Here is a 16,231-nt window from a genome sequence, read left to right as displayed (position 1 = left end):
ATGTAATCCAATAAATAAAAAGAATATGAATGTTTAAAAAGAAGTAGGGGCTGGGCACGGTGACTCATGCCTATAATCCCAGCACTTTGGGAGGCTGGATCACTTGAGGTCAGGAGTTCGAGACCAGCCTGACCAACATGGCGAAATGCCGTGTCTACTAAAAATACAAAAAATTAGCTGAGCATGGAGACGGAACCCTGTAATCCCAGCTACTTGGGAGGCTGAGGCAGGAGAATGGCTTGAACCTGGGAGACAGAGGTTGCAGTGAGCCGAAATTGTGCCATTGCACTCCAGCCTGGGTAACACAAGACTCTGTCTCAAATAAATAAATAGAAATAGGAAATAATTTGATAAAATTGTACTAGTATCTATTATTATTATTATTAGACAAAGTCTTTCTTTGTTGCCCAGACTGGAGTGCAACAAGACCTCGCTTTGTTGCCCAGACTGGAGTACAATGGCACAACGATGGCTCACTGCAACCTCTGCCTCCCAGACTCAAGTGATCCTCTCACGTCAGCCTCCCAGATAGTTGGGGCTACAGGCCCACACCACCATGTCCAGGTAATTTTTAAATTTTTTTGTAGGGACGGGGTCTCACTTTGTTGCCCAGTCTGGTCTCTGGGCTCAAGCCATCACCCCACCGTGGCCTCCCAAAATACTGGGATTATAGTCTTGAATCACTGCACCTGGCCAGTATTCGTTATTTTAAAAAAGAAAAATCTCTGGGCAAACTAAGCACATATTTTAACCTGATACAATATCCACCAGATACCTATAGCAAACATACTTAAGTTAGGGTAAAGTCTAAGATGCTTGCTGTTGCGCTCCTATTCAACAATATACTGGATAAGCTAGACGGCATCATATGGGTCTGTGGGTATAATTACAAGGGAAGAAACAAAATTGTCATTACATGCATATAGTGTGATTGTCTACATCAGAAATCCAAGGAATAGATAAACTATCATTCCAAATAGAGGAGTTAAGAAAGATAGTTGGGTATAAGATCAAAATACAAAGTGTAACAGAGTTACTATATATCAGCAACAAACAATCAAATATATATAATTTACCATACCAACAACAATTAAGAATATATCACACCAAATATGCAAGGCTTTTATGGAGAAAATATAAAATTTTATCAAAGGATATATTTGAAGAACTATTTAAAGAGGGAGATAGCCCGTGTTGACATATCTATTCGTACAGGTTAAGTATCTGCTATCCAAAATGCTTGGGACCAGAAGTGTTTCAAATTTGGGATTTTTTTTTTTTATTTTTAGAATGTTTGCATATACATAATGAGAGATCTTAGAGATGGGACCTACAATAATTGTATAGAGTTTTTTGTTTTGTTTTGAGATGGAGTCTTGCTCTGTCCTCCAGGCTGGAGGGCAGTGGCACAATCTCTGCTCACTGCAACCTCCGCCTCCTGGGTTCAAGTGATTCTCCTGACTCAGTCTCCTGAGTAGCTGGGATTACAGGTGCGCACCACCATGCCCAGCTAATTTTTGTATTTTAGTAGAGATGAGGTTTCACCATGTTGGCCAGGCTGGTCTGGCCAACACATTATCTACAGAAATAAACTGCGTTATGTACCTGAATTTTGACTACAACCCATCACATGAGTTGAGGTGTGAAATTTTCCACTTGTGGTGTCAGCACCCAACAAGTATCAGATTTTTGAGCATTTTGGATTTCAGATTTTTGGATTAGGGATGTTCAACCTGTATTATGATCAATTTATGCATAAAAGAAAATTTATAACTATGAAAAGTTAACATTTGTACTAGTCAACCCTCCCTAACTTCCTTCAATCCTCACCTCTCTCTGTGTCAACCTTCTTCACCTTCAGTACCCTCCAGCTCAGTCTCACAAAGCTATCTACTAATTCCTTTCAATATTAACTGATTATTAAGCTGTTAGAGCTAGGTAATTTATATTTTAATAGATAACTGTTAAACACCAAAGCAATTTTACAATCCAAAAGAATGAGGCCACAATTGTGGAATGACAGGGGATGAGGATGATATTTTTGTGTAAGGCGCCTAACTAGTATATTCACAGAGTTGTGTAAGCATATTGATATTCTGATATTCTAAAAATATCAGAATTCATTTAAATGGATAACCGTATACTCTCAAATTGTCTGTGCATGTATACACATGCTTATAATTTACATATAATGTTAATATAATTTTGAAATTAGAAATGAAACACATCCTTTCACATTTTGTTTATAACAAAAGCCATACTAAAAATGAGAACTCTGGGAACCAGAGTTCTCCCTGTGGGAGGAGAAAGATAAAAATGTGGAAGGCTGAAAGGTAAGGAAGAACCATGTGAAACTGATTTGGAATTAGAGGCATTCATATGTATTGAATAATATGAATTCATTATATATGCATGTAAATACATGTAAATAAATAAATATATATATAGTTGAACCATATGAAATTATCATTTTTCCCAGAAAAAGCCTATAATTAGTGACGCTGCAGTGGTAATGAGCCCACTAAGCACCCAGAATTTGTGTTCTAAATATTAGTCCTCAGGACTCCTTAGGGGAAATTGCTAATTCCAGGGCTGGAACAGAGAAAAGTATTGGAACCTGGAACATTTTGTTGTGTCAGAAAGTAAGGAAGAGCTCAAGAAACTATGGTACATGTTCAAAAGATCACCAACGTCAGCTGAAGGGGCTCCTTCTAGCCAATTCTGGAACAAGCTGATTATCAGAATGAATAACAAGTAATAAATTATAACCCACTGAATAAAATAATGAATGCATACGTCCATTCTGATAGAGAGAGAAAAAGAGAAAGTAGAATGCCAAATAAGAAACGTAAAAGGAATGCTAGAGTTAGAAATGACCATTTTGCAGCTATAATATTGATAACTAATTCAGGTAGGAATCATCAAAGGATGCAAGAAAATAGTGGATGAAAGTTTAATGCAGAATGGGATATATCATAGTTTCAAAGTCTTTTCCCAGAGAGCACTTATTAATTTTGTAGTGATGATAACTTTACAGTAGAGAAACATAGAGGACATCACATTAACCAAGTGATCAAAGTTAACATCACCAATAATAAAACACATGGATATCATGTGCCTCCTGATGTGGTGCGCTGAGTAGGACAAAGCTTCATTATTATGCATTATTCCTGCCTAGAACGCATCAACCTTAATCTAATCATGAGAAAACATCAGAAAAATCCAAGCTGAGTGTCACCCTATAATAACGATAGGCCTGTATTCTAAAAATGTCAGTGTCATGAATGACAAGAGAAGATGGAGGGACTATTCCAGATGAAAGAAAGAACATGACAGTTAAATACAATGTGGATCTTTGATCGGGGAGAAAAAAACTGACATCCAAGGACATTACTCAAACTATTGATGAATTTAGATATGGTCAGCACGTTAGACAAAAATATTTTAACTTGTGTTAAATTTCCTTAATTTGATTATTGTTCTATGACTGTGTAAGACACTATTTTGTTCTTAGGAAATATACACTGAATTATTAGAAGTAGGCATGAAGGTTCAGAAAAATTATAATAACAATGGCAATAATAATAATAAAGTGTGAGTGTGTAAACAGGGAGGAAAACAAAGAAGGCAAACAAATAAGTAATTGAAGCAAAATGTTTATTTATTTATCCAAGTGAAGAATATACTTAAGTTCTTTTTATTTTTCTTGTACCTCTTCTGTCAGTTTGAAAATAAAATTTAAAAATTTAAGAAGTTAATGTACTGGTATATCTATCCAACGGAATATTATTGACCCGTAAAAGAAATGAAGTACTAATACATATAGAACATGGAGGCCGGGCGCGGTAGCTCACGCCTGTAATCCCAGCACTTTGGGAGGCCGAGGCGGGCGGATCACAAGGTCAGGAGATCGAGACCATCCTGGCTAGCACGGTGAAACCCCGTCTCTACTAAAAATACAAAAAATTAGCCAGGCGTGGTGGCAGGCACCTGTAGTCCCAGTTACTTGGGAGGCTGAGGCAGGAGAATGGCGTGAACCCAGGAGGCAGAGCTTGCAGTGAGCCGAGATCGCGCCACTGCACTCCAACCTGGGTGACACAGCGAGACTCCATCTCAAAAAAAAAAGAACATGGAGGAATCTTGAAAACATTATTCTAAGTGAAAGTAGCCAGTCGCAAAAGGCTATATGTGATTTCATTTATTATTAAATGAAAAGTCCAAAATAGGCAAATTCATAGAGACGGAGAGTAGTAGTTGTCAGGGCCTAGGAAATAAAGAGAGGGAGTGACTGCTAACTAGTATAGGGTTTCTTTCTGGGGTGATTAAGATGGTTTGGAATTAGCTAATGGTAATGTTTATACAACTCTGTGAATATACAAAAATATACTAAAAAGTGAAAATACTAGATATAAAATGATACACATTAAAATGGTGAATTTTGTGGTATGAAAATATCTTTATAAAATACACAAGTGTACAAAAAAATGAAAGACTTAAAGGAATATTACAGTACAAAGTTGTCATCGTTTTGCCTTCTTGTTCCCACTCTTTCCCTCCAAACACACATACAAACCAAAAAGGCTTAAAATTGGCACATTTTCTGTCTCTCAAAAGAGATTTTATAGGCTGGGCACGGTGGCTCATGCTTGTAATCCCAGCACTTTGGGAGGCTGAGGTGGACGCATCACCTGAGGTCAGAAGTTCGAGACCAGCCTGACCAACATGGCGAAACCGCTCTCTACTAAAAGTACAAAAATAGCCAGGCGTGGTGGCGGACACCTGTAATCCCAGCTACTCAGGAGGCTGAAGCAGGAGAATCGCTTAAACCCGGGAGGCGGGGGTTGCAGTGAGCTGAGATTGCACCACTGCACTCCAGCCTAGGCGACAAGAGCGAGACTCTGTCTCAAAAAAAAAGAAAAAAAAATAGAGATTTTATAAAATGCCAGTTGTTCTATATTTACAGTTTGTTGTTTTAACACCAAGACTTGTCATGTTTCTTAGGTAGTCCTGCCTTGCTGTGTTTCATTCACAAATATGCACACATCTTGCTCATTCCCACGTTCTTAAAAAATTTCTCAGGCAACCCACAGTGTTGCAGTCTGCCTATGTTGGCAGTATTCATATCCCGAAAAAAATCTGCCTTTTTTTCGCATTGCTGTAAAAAACAGAGCAAAACAAGGCAAAAATCCCACATGACTTTGCCATATTGGCTTCATCAGCTATCACATAAGAAGTACATGACTCACTAAGCCTTTAGGATCAAAGATTACAGACAGATGCATCACTAGAGGTATGTCCCTTATAATATGATGTTGCAACCATGAATATTTTAAACCATGCTGCCCAGGAAAAAATACCAGGGACCTTCTTATGATGGTAATATTAAACTCAAGTCTTTGGTTATTGGTTGCAGAGGGTTATGTCAAGTCCATGTGACAAACAGTGATCAAGATGGAGAGCTAAGTTTGTCCCTTTCTTGACTTGTAAACTTTCTCAATTTTTATTTTATTTTTATTGATTTATATTTTATTTTACTGAGACAAGGTCTCTCACTCTGTTACCCAGGCTGGAGTGCAGAGGCACAATCATAGCTCACTGCAGACTTGACTTCCTGAGTTCAAGCAGTCCTTCCACCCCAGTCTCCCAAGCAGCTGGGACTAAAGGTGCACACCGCCACGTGCGGCTAATTTTTAAAAAATTTTTTTAGGCCGGGTTCAGCGGCTCATGCCTGTAATCCCGGCACTTTGGGAGGCCAAGTTGGGCAGATTGCCTGAGCTCAGGAATTCGAGACCAGCCTGGGGAACATGGCGAAACCCCGTATCTACTAAAACTACAAAAAATTAGCCGGGCGTGGTGGCGGGCACCTGTAGTCCCAGCTGCTGGGGATGTTGAGGCAGGAGAATTGCTTGAACCCGGGAGGCGGAGGTTGCAGTGAGGCGAGATGGCACCACTTCTCTCCAGCCTGAGTGACAGAGTGAGGCTCTGCCTCCAAAAATAAATAAATAAAATAAATTTTTGTTTTTTGTAGTGACAGGGTCTCACCATGTTGCCCAGGCGAAACTTCCTTAATATTTTAAGAGAATTACAAATATCCTATTAATTTTTTTATTTTTCAATATTTATCCAATAGAACTATTTGGAAAGTCTTTGTCTGAAATAACATGTATTTCAGGATGCATTAATATAAATTTTGTGTGAATCTGAAATTTGTCTATAGTAACCTATTGCTTAGCAAACTACCAGGAACATGATTACTGGTTAATATATATTAAATGAATAATGGATAAATAAAATTATAGAATGTGAATGCTTTGGCACTGAAATATTTGCCAGTGTACAATTCATTCATTCATTCACTCAAAAAATATTTTTGAGCACCTGCTACATGCCAGGCATTAACGAGCAAAAATTAACACAATTCTTGTTTACATGAATTTTAATCTGGAGATGAAGACAGGATTTAATCAGATATTCACAGAAATTACTATATAATTTCAAACTGAGAGATGTGATGAAAGAAAGATGAAAAAAGGAACCTGACTTAGACTAGAGAGGTTTCCCTGAGGAAATAATGCTTGAGTTAAGAATGAAAGGTAGAGTTTGAGTCAATTAGACTAAGAGCAGGGAGAAGAGCATCCCAGGAAAACGAAACAGCATTAGCAAAGCCGCCGTGGCAGGAGACTAATGATGAATTGAGGACAAGTTTAAAAGGCCAGAGAGCATAAAGAGCAAGGGAAATGGTACAGAATGAGGTTGGAGAAATCAGTGGAAATTATATTAAAGTCTTGCAGTATGTATTTTTAAAAATCAAGCCTTGGCCGGGCGCGGTGGCTCGCGCATGTAATCCCAACACTTTGGGAGGCCGAGGCGGGTGGATCACCTGAGGTCAGGAGTTCGAGACCAGCCTGACCAACATGGAGAAGCCCTGCCTCTAATAAAAATACAAAAAAAAAAAAAAACAAATTAGCTGGGCATGGGGCGCATGCCTGTAATCCCAGCTACTCGGGAGGCAGGAGAATCACTTGAACCCGGGAGGCAGAGGTGGCAGTGAGCCGAGATCGTGCCATTACACTCCAGCCTGAGCAACAAGAGCGAAACTCTGTCTCAAAAAATGAAATAAAATAAAATGAAATAATAAAAATCAAGCCTTAATTATACCACAGTGGAAAGGCATTGAAGAGTTTTATGTAAAATAATGACATGATGAGATTTGTGTATTTAAAAAAAGCACTCTCCACTCCAGAAAATAGTTTGGAAGTTCCTTTCAAAACTAAAAATGGACTTATCATATGAGCCAGCAATTGTATTATTGGTCATTTATCCTAGAAAAATGAAGACTTGGGCTGGGCGCAGTGGCTCACACCTGTAATCCCAACTTTGGGAGGCCAAGGCAGGAAGATTGGTTGAGCCCAGGAGTTTGAGACCCCCCTGGGAAACATGGTGAGACTCTGTCTCTACGAATTTTTTTTTTTTAATCAGCAGGGCATGGTGGTGCACACCTGTAGTCCCAGCTACTCAGGAAGCTAGGGTGAGAGGAGCCCTTGAGCCAAGGAGGTCAGGGCTGCAGTGAACTGTGTTCACACCACTGCAGTCCAGCCTGGGTGCCCCTGCACTCTGGCCTAAGCAACAAGGAGGCCCTGTCTCAAAAAAAAAAAAAAAAGAAAGAAAAAGAAAGAAAGGGAAAGAAAGAAATATGCAGACTTATTTTCACACAAGAACTTGTATGTGAATGTTTATAACAACTCTGTTTATAATAGCCAAAAAGTACAAACTACCCAAATGTCCTTCAACGAGAGAAGTGTTAAACTGTGATACCTCCATACATGGAATATTATGAAGTAGTAAAAAGGAATAAAATTTTGACACATACAACCTTGATGAAACTCAAGGAAATTGCATTGTGTGTAAAAAAAGCCAATCTCAAAAATACATATTCCTGATTTCATTTGTATAACATTCATGAAATAAAATAATTATAAAAATGCAGAACTGATTAGGGGTTGCTAGGAATTAAGGATGGGGGAGTGGATGAGTGTGGCTATAAAGGGCTAACAAGGTAGTCTTGCCATTAGAGTCTTGTGGTGCTGATACAGCTAAGTATCTTGATTATGTGCTACATAGACACACACAAGTGCGTGTAAAACTAGTGAAATTTGAATAGGCTCTATGAATTGCACCAATGTGCATTTCTTGGTTTTGATACTGTGCTATAGTTTTGTATGATGTTAAAATCAGGTGGCTGGGGGCAGTGGCTCATGCCTATAATCCTAGCACTTTGGGAGGCCAAGGTGGGTGGATTCCCTGAGCTCAGGAGTTTGAGAGCAGCTGGGGCAACACGGTGAAACCCGATCTTTACTAAAATATGAAAAATTGCCCAGGCGTGGCAGTGTGTGCCTGTAGTCTCAGCTACTCAGGAGGCTGGGGCAGGAGAATTGCTGGAACTCAGGAGGTGGAGGTTTCAGTGAGCCAAGATCATGCCAGTGCACTCCAGTCTGGGTGACAGAGCAAGATTCTGTCTCCAGAAAAAAAAAATTGGGGTAAACTGGGGGAAGGATGCACAGGGCTTCCCTGTACATTTCTTTATAACCTCCTTTGAAGCCATAATTATTTCAAAATAAAAAGTTAAAAAAAAAAACAGCAGTCTGGCTACTAAGTGGAAAATGAATTGAACAGAGGACAAAAAATGTGGAAAAAACTTGGGTGATTATTGCATAAGTCCAGAAAAGAAATAAATGATTTTGACTAGATTTGGATGGTGGTAGTGGGGATAGAGAAGAATGGACACATCTGAGAATATATAGGTGGTAACATTTGCGGAATCTGATGATGGATGGGATATAAAAGGCTAAAGAGGGCAAGGCTTGGTGGCTCACACTTGTAATCCCAGCAGGCCAAGGCGGTTGGATCACATGAGGTCAGGAGTTCAAGACCAGCCTGGCCATTATGGCGAAATCCCATCTCTACTAAAAATACAAAAATTAGCTGGGTGTGGTGGTGGGCACCTGTAATCCCAGCTACTCGGGATGCTGAGGCAGGAGAACCAATTGAACCTGGGAGGCGGAGGTTGCAGTGAGCCAAGATCATGCCATTGCATTCCAACCTGGGCGACAAGAGTGAAACTCTAGTTTCAAAAAAAGAAAAGCTAAAGAGAATAAGATCAAAAGTATTTTGAAGTAAAACTTTGTCCCATATTTCATAATATAGAAAATAAACATGTATTTAGGGCATGACAGCAAATATTTGGGAGGCACCATTTTATGACGTAGTATATTCCAGAACCAAAGGTGCTTATTGATATGAGGTCCCTTACAGAGCTTTGCTAGGCTAAAGTACACACCATCATTATGTCAATAGTAAATTTATTGCCTCTCAACTCCAAATTTATCCTTCCTTACCTGCTCTGCAAAAATGGAGCTGGACTCTAAATATTAATATTTTGCCTTTGCCAGCTGGCATGATGTTAAACTTTGTCAGTAGAGGGTGCTGGAGAGACATTATAAGAGTAAGGGGCTTTTGCTTTCCTTCCTGTTTCAGTTGTTCCTCTGAACGGGTTTCTGCAGCATTCATAGCCTCCTTCCAGGTCCTGCAGTGCTGGCAACATTAGTGCCAGGCTCTGCAATGCCGGCAGCACCCAGAGCATCTTCCTTTGGCACTCCCCTCAGAAGGTAGCACCACAGCAGCTTCTCTGGCATCCAGTGAGCTGCAGCTGTGCGCTCTCCAGTAAGGTCAGGATCTTAGCCTGGAGAGGAAGGGGACCTCTTCTTTAGGTGCTTTATCTTAGTTTTAAGGATAGTGCCTGCTCCTTATATCTGTTTTTCTCAAATACTTTAGCATTCTCTTTACTTCATACTGTCCCTCACTTCACTTCATACTAATCCCTTACTACTTCAGTCCCTTGCTATAGTTAATAATCCTTTATATTAAACTTTCTCCATTCAAACTGTGTGCCCCTTGTGTCCTGATTGAATCCTGATTCATACAAACCATCTTCCAAAGTTTGCTGTTGTTATTGCCCTCAACTTTGAGCTTTTGATAGCACTATATTTGTCAACGAAAGGCTCCCGGATATGATTGGCCGATGGCTAGAGGTTGCTAAACTGCCTGCAGTTTCAATTACAACATGAAAGGATTCAAACCAATTTGCAAAACTTCCAAACATCTAGATTGGATTTGATTTTTATTTCCATTCAATGTAATACAAATCTGTGATTTCAAATGTTTTAAAATAGAACTTACAGAAATATTTTCTTTTTAAAAAAAGTGTACATGTTAATCGAAACCAACTTAGATTAGAGGCTGAGTGCTTAAACATTCCATCACGCAACCATCCACAATAAAAACATGCAAAATTTGAGATGAAAAATATTAAAAGCAGACTATAAAATCAATACTTTAAAATATAAAAAAAAAAAAAGTTCAGTAGATGCCAGGCCAAGGATGACTGATGATAGAAATGAGTACTTCTTTCCGCAGCATGTGATACTGTTTCTTCCTTTTCTTGATTGCCCTAACATTCCTGTTTTCTTTGTCATTCTTTCATGATTTCCTTTACAGCCTCCTCTATCTTTGTTAACCTTTTAAACTGTCACCATTTCCTTGCATTCTGTTCTTGGCTCTTATTTCTCTTTGGTCCTTGATGAGTTTATCCATTCTTAGGTAATGTCTCCTTCATATGTATCTGCAGCCTAGGCCTGTCATCTGAGCTCCAGAGTCCTTTATATAGTCCATGTTCTAGCACAGGGGTGAGCTAACTACCATGTGTGGGCCAAATCCAGCTCATTGCCTGTTCGGTTTTTTTTTTTGTTTTTTGTTTTTTTTTTGGAATCTTGCTCTGTCGCCTAGGCTGGAGTGCAGTGGCGCGATCTTGGCTCACTGCAAGCTCCGCCTACAGGATTCACACCCTTCTCCTGCCTCAGCCTCCCGAGTAGCTGGGACTACAGGTGCCCGCCATCATGCCCGGCTAATTTTTTGTATTTTTAGTAGAGACATCAGAGACCCTGGTGTCCAAAACTAAGCTCATCATCATCCCACTTCACCAACTATTACCACCATCAAATGTCTCCCTGTATTCCGTGTCACCTAAAACAAGCCTGGGAGCAAATTCCTGATTTGTCCTTCACCTTTCACATCTAAACAATTACCATGTTGCCAGTTTTTACCACCATTCCTTATGCTTCCTCTCCACTACCCCACTTCAATGTATAAGGCCCTCATCCATCTCTTACCTCATTTTCTGTATAATTTCCTTTTTAAATTTTTTTAACTTTTAAGTTCAGGGGTACATGTGCAGTTTTGTTATTTAGGTAAACCTGTGTCATGGGGGTTTGTTGTACAGATTATTTCATCACCCAGGTATTAAGCCTAGTACCCAACAGTTATTATTTCTGATCCTCTCCCTCCTCCCACCCTCCACCATCTGGTAGGCCCCAGTGTCTCTTATTCCCCTCTATGTATCTATGTGTTCTCATCATTTAGCTCCCACTCATTAATGAGAACATGTGGTGTCTGGTTTTCTGTTCCTGTGTTAGTTTGCTAAGGATAATGGCCTACGCTCCGTCTATGTTCCTGCAAAGGACATGATCTCGTTCTTTTTATGGCTGCGTAGTATTCCATGGTGTATATGTACCACATTTTCTTTATCTGGTCTATCATTGATGGGCATTTAGGTCGATTCCATGTCTTTGCTATTGTGAATAGTGCTGCAATGAACATATGTGCGCATATGTCTGTATGACAGAATGATTTATATTCCTTTGGGTATATACCCAGTAAAGAGATTGCTGGGTCAAATGGTAGTTCTGGGGTTGCAGAGAAAAAGGAATGCTTATACACTGTTGGTGGGAATATAAATTTGACTTTTTAATAATAGCTGTTCTGACTGGTATGAGATGGTATCTCATTGTGGTTTTGGTTTTCATTTCTCTAGTGATCAGTGATGTTGAGCTTTTTTTCATATGCTTGTTGGCTATATTATAATTTCTAATTGGTCTGATTTGAATGTATCTGCTCCAAAATTCAGGTGTTGACAATATGATAGTGTTAGGAGGTGTTGCTTTTTTTTTTTGTTTTTTCTTTTTGAGACGGAGTCTTGCTTTGTCACCCAGGCTGAAGTGCAGTTGTGCAATCTCGGCTCACTGCAAGCTCCGCCTCCCAGGTTCATGCCATTCTCCTGCCTCAGCCTCCTGAGTAGCTGGGACTACAGGCACCCGCCACCACGCCTGGCTAATTTTTTGTATTTTTAGTAGAGACGGGGTTTCACCGTGGTAGCCAGGATGGTCTCGATCTCCTGACCTCGTGATTTGCCGGCCTTGGCCTCCCAAAGTGCTGCGATTACATGCGTGAGCCACCGCGCCTGGCCGGGAGGTGTTGCTTTTAAGAGGTGGTTAGACCATGTGGATTCCTCCCTCATGAATGGGATTAGGTGCCCTTCTAAAGGGGCTTGATAAAGGGAATGTGCTCTTTTTTGCCCTTCTAGCTTCTGCCTTGTAAGGACACAGTGTTCCTTCCTTCCGGAGGACATAGTGTTCAAAGCACCATCTTGGAAGCAGAGAGCAGCCCTCACCAGATGCCAGCACCTTAATCTTAAGAGTTCTTACCCTCCAGAACTGTGAGGAATACATTTCTGTTCTTTAAAAATTACCCAGTCTGTGGTGTTCTGTTATAGCAGCACAAATAGACTAAGATACTAATGTTTTGTGCCTTTCTAATCCATCTTTCACCTAGTAGCCAGAATGATCTTTCTAAAATTCAGACCTAAACATGCCACTCACCTGCTTAAACTCTTCAGTGTTTCTCCATTGCTTTCAGGATAAAATAAAAAATTCTTGGTGTGGCATGCAATGCCCTTCAGAGGTCTGGCCTCTTGTCTACTTCCTCAAAATCAGCTCCTGCCACTTCTCAAAAGGTACCTTATGCTCCAGCCAGTCCTAACTACTTACAGTCTCCAAAAGATTCATACGTTTTCACCCTTCTTGTCCTTTGGAAACTCTGTTCCCTCTGATTACAAGACTCCATTTGCCCTTGCAATCTGTTTTATTTTCTACATGTTCTCACCTCAACCATTTCATGGTAAAATACATATAACATAAAATTTACCATTTTAGCCATCAAGTACAATTTAGTGGCATTAATTACATTCACATTGTTGTGTAACTATTACCACTGTCCATCTTCAGAAAATTTTCAATATCCCAAACTGAAATACTGTACTCATTAAACAGTAACTCCTCATTACCTAACCTTTACCCTCAACCCCTGGTAACAACTCCTATATGTTCTTTTTTTTTTTTTTTTTTGAGACAGAGTCTCTCCCTGTCGTCCAGGCTGGAATGCAGTGGCACAATCTTGGCTCACTGCAACCTCTGCCTCCTGGGTTCAAGCAATTCTCTGCCTCAGCCTCCCGAGTAGCTAGGATTACAGGCACCCGCCACCATGCCTGGCTTTTTGGTGTGTTTTTAGTAGAGACGGGGTTTCACCGTCTTGGCCAGGCTGGTCTTGAACTCCTGACCTCGTGATCCACTCACCTCGGCCTCCCAAAGTGCTGGGATTACAGGCGTGAGGTACTGTGCCTGGCCTCCTATATGTTCTTTTTAGGGCTCTCCTAAAAACATCATCAGCTACCTGCCTCCCAAGCTGAGTTGAGGGTTTCTCTCCTCTGCTGACACGGTAGTCTATTGCAGTGCTTGGCATTTTGCATTGTTCATGTTACCTTAAACCTCTACTTCCTCCCCTAAACTGTGAACTTCTTAAGGACAGGAACCATTGTCTCAATCTCTGTATATCTTTGGGTGACAATGTTTTATACCAAATGGCTGATAAATGCAAGTATCAAATCTGCTCATTGCTTTTGAATCACCTAGAGAGGCTTTAAAAACAGACGTCTAGGGATTCTGACTCTAGTAAATCTGGGGAGGGACTTAGGAATCTGAAATTTTGGAATGCTCTCCAGCTAATTCTGATTATGTGCAAGCAAGCCATCAAGATTTGGAAGTAAAATAGATCTAAAAGACTATGCCCAAGTAAGATGGTCTTTTTATTCTTGATGAATCATTAAAAAGAAGCCAATTCATTTCTCTTGATTTTCATACTATTTCTGAGTCTCTAGCTTTAGGGAATTACAACAAAGAACTCAAAATATCTTAGCAATGATTTTTCTGAACCATTCTCCTTCCACTAAGAGTTATAAAATGAAAACATGTCATTTCCATATTTTTTTGGAGGGGGGACAGGGTCTTGCTTGCTGTTACCCAGGATGAAGTGTAGTGGTGTAATCATCGCTCACTGCAACCTTGAACTCCTGGGCTTAAGGGATCTTCTTGCCTCAGCTTCCTGAGTAGTTGGGACTATAGGCCCGTGTCACCACGCCTGGCTAATTTTTAAAAATTATTTTGTAGAGAAGGGTCTAGCTTTGTTGCCCAGGCTGGTCTCAAATTCCTGGGCTAAAGTGATCCTCCCGCCTCAACCTCCCAAAGTGTTGGGATTTACAGGCGTGAGCCACCACACCTGGCCTTCATTTCTTTGTTGACTTACCAAAGTGCTTTCAAATTTTCCTCCAGCCACCCTATAAGATAGACTATTAGATTCAATCTGCTTTATTTTAATTTTTTTTTTTGAGACACTGTCTCGCTCTGTCACCCAGACTGGAGTGCATTGGCGCGATCTCGGCTCACTGCAAGTTCCACCTCTCGGGTTCACGCCATTCTCCTGCCTCAGCCTCCGGAGTAGCTGGGACTGCAGGAGCCCGCCACCACGCCCGGCTAATTTTTTTTTGTATTTTTAGTAGAGACGGGGTTTCACCGTGTTAGCCAGGATGGTCTTTATCTCCTGACTTCATGATCCGCCCGCCTCGGCCTCCCAAAGCAATGGGATTACAGGCGTGAGCCACTGCGCCCGGCCCCCAATCTGCTTTATTATATTACCATTTGCTTCGGCTTTATTACCCTTACCAAAGCCTTGCCACCCCAGTCGTCCCAGGGCCACTTCAAGTCTGTTTATTCATACATCAATGAATATTTTCTCGAACACTTACTATGTGTTAGTCATTATTAGGTACCAGAGGATACAGCAGTGAACCAGTCAAAATTCCTGCCTGCACGGCGCTTACATTCTAGTTAGAAGGAACCTTCTCCTCAGAGTGCTTCCTGTAAGAATATTTTCCTTAGCCTGTCCTAATCTCACTCTTCTAATCAGGAATTCCATCATTCCAGACCACCCTTATTAGATAAAGGGTAACATTTGCCTCGGGCCACGCTATGTCTTAACGACGATCAGCCGCTGTGGCGATTGTCTGGTATGCAGCTGTTGAGGCTGTACATTGGCTTCATGTTTACATCTGTTCTCTGTGACACTTTGCAGCTGAATGAGTTGGGTGTCTGTCTCCGGAAGGACGAGACTCCTGTCTGTAACTAGTTCTGTGTCCTCCCCCGCTTCATGAGTGCTTTTCGGTGATTCTTACATCAAAATAAGCCCAGTGGATAACCAGAAAACCTAGCAGAAAAAAAAAAAAAAAAAAAAAAACACGGAAAACAATTTCGTAGAAGTACGTTAAACAATGTCAGAGCTAGAAGAGACCTTCGAGATGTAGCCCCACTGCCTTTTATAGACAAGAAAACTGAGACCCAGAGAGGTTACCTAAGTCGCCTCCGGTCACACAGCCCAACTGAAGAATATGGACCGGTGATCACATCTAATTTACCATCACACTGGGGATGTTCCTCCTAAAATTTAACGTCTAAATGAGATCCAGCCGCGTCACCGCTTCTACCCACGCCCCCCCCCCCACCGTCCTTTCTGGCATTTATTCTACGTCGCTCTTTCTTGAAGAGTCAAGTCGTTAAAATACCAAGTGGAGGCATTCCACAAACAGGTGTCCACACCACGGCCACGCGGACACGGAGTCGGGGAAGCTGGATCCCCACATGCCCGCCGAGAACTCTCCAGCTCCCGCTTACAAAGTTTCCTCGCATGGTACGTTCATCTTTCCGATCCCTAGCTGCGAGGCCGAGATGCCTGCTGCTGTGGCCTCCGACGAAGTTCGGAGATGCCCTTTCCTTGCGAAAGCTGGGCCCGGTAGCGTCGGCCGCGGGGTCGGGCGTCCTCGGGCCTGGCGGTCGGCGAGGGAGCGCCGGGCGCGGGGCGGGGCGGCTCCTAGGCGCGCGCTGCCCACCCGGGCTGCAAGAGCCGCGGGCCCGCGAGCCCCGGCGCGGAGCAAGAGGCGCGCGCGGGCCGTGGG

At 41.4% G+C, this 16,231-nt stretch overlaps 2 protein-coding genes and 1 long non-coding RNA gene across 8 annotated transcripts in view; 2 read left to right on the top strand and 1 right to left on the bottom strand.

Moving 5' to 3' along the window:
* The window catches only part of PRTG (protogenin), a 146,806-nt gene extending 138,105 nt beyond the window's left edge, over nucleotides 1-8,701 (top strand). For 4 of the 5 annotated variants that reach the window (XM_063716663.1, XM_002825480.6, XM_063716661.1 and 1 more), the window contains one exon: nucleotides 412-8,701. The gene's annotated coding sequence lies outside the window, so the exon portion shown is untranslated. The remainder of the gene's footprint in view (nucleotides 1-411) is intronic. The other variant, XM_063716662.1, reaches the window with a different exon arrangement.
* Nucleotides 8,702-12,606: 3,905 nt separating this feature from the next.
* On the bottom strand, nucleotides 12,607-16,167 carry LOC129050119 (uncharacterized). Its single transcript, XR_008513603.2, has 2 exons — nucleotides 15,951-16,167; nucleotides 12,607-15,486 (listed from the first exon to the last, which is right to left on the bottom strand). It is a non-coding gene; the product is annotated as an uncharacterized LOC129050119 (long non-coding RNA).
* PYGO1 (pygopus family PHD finger 1) overlaps nucleotides 15,465-16,231 on the top strand; it is a 44,570-nt gene continuing 43,803 nt past the window's right edge. For both annotated transcript variants that reach the window (XM_054531530.2, XM_054531531.2), the window contains exon 1: nucleotides 15,465-15,966. In XM_054531530.2, coding sequence (XP_054387505.2) covers nucleotides 15,918-15,966 — 49 coding nt within the window. In that variant the 5' untranslated portion in view covers nucleotides 15,465-15,917. The remainder of the gene's footprint in view (nucleotides 15,967-16,231) is intronic.

This window comes from Pongo abelii, chromosome 16 (genome assembly GCF_028885655.2).
Source record: "Pongo abelii isolate AG06213 chromosome 16, NHGRI_mPonAbe1-v2.0_pri, whole genome shotgun sequence".
Classification (NCBI taxonomy): Eukaryota; Metazoa; Chordata; class Mammalia; order Primates; family Hominidae; genus Pongo; species Pongo abelii.
Note: the sequence above shows the minus strand (reverse complement) of the source record. Positions and strands in the feature narration are given on the sequence as shown.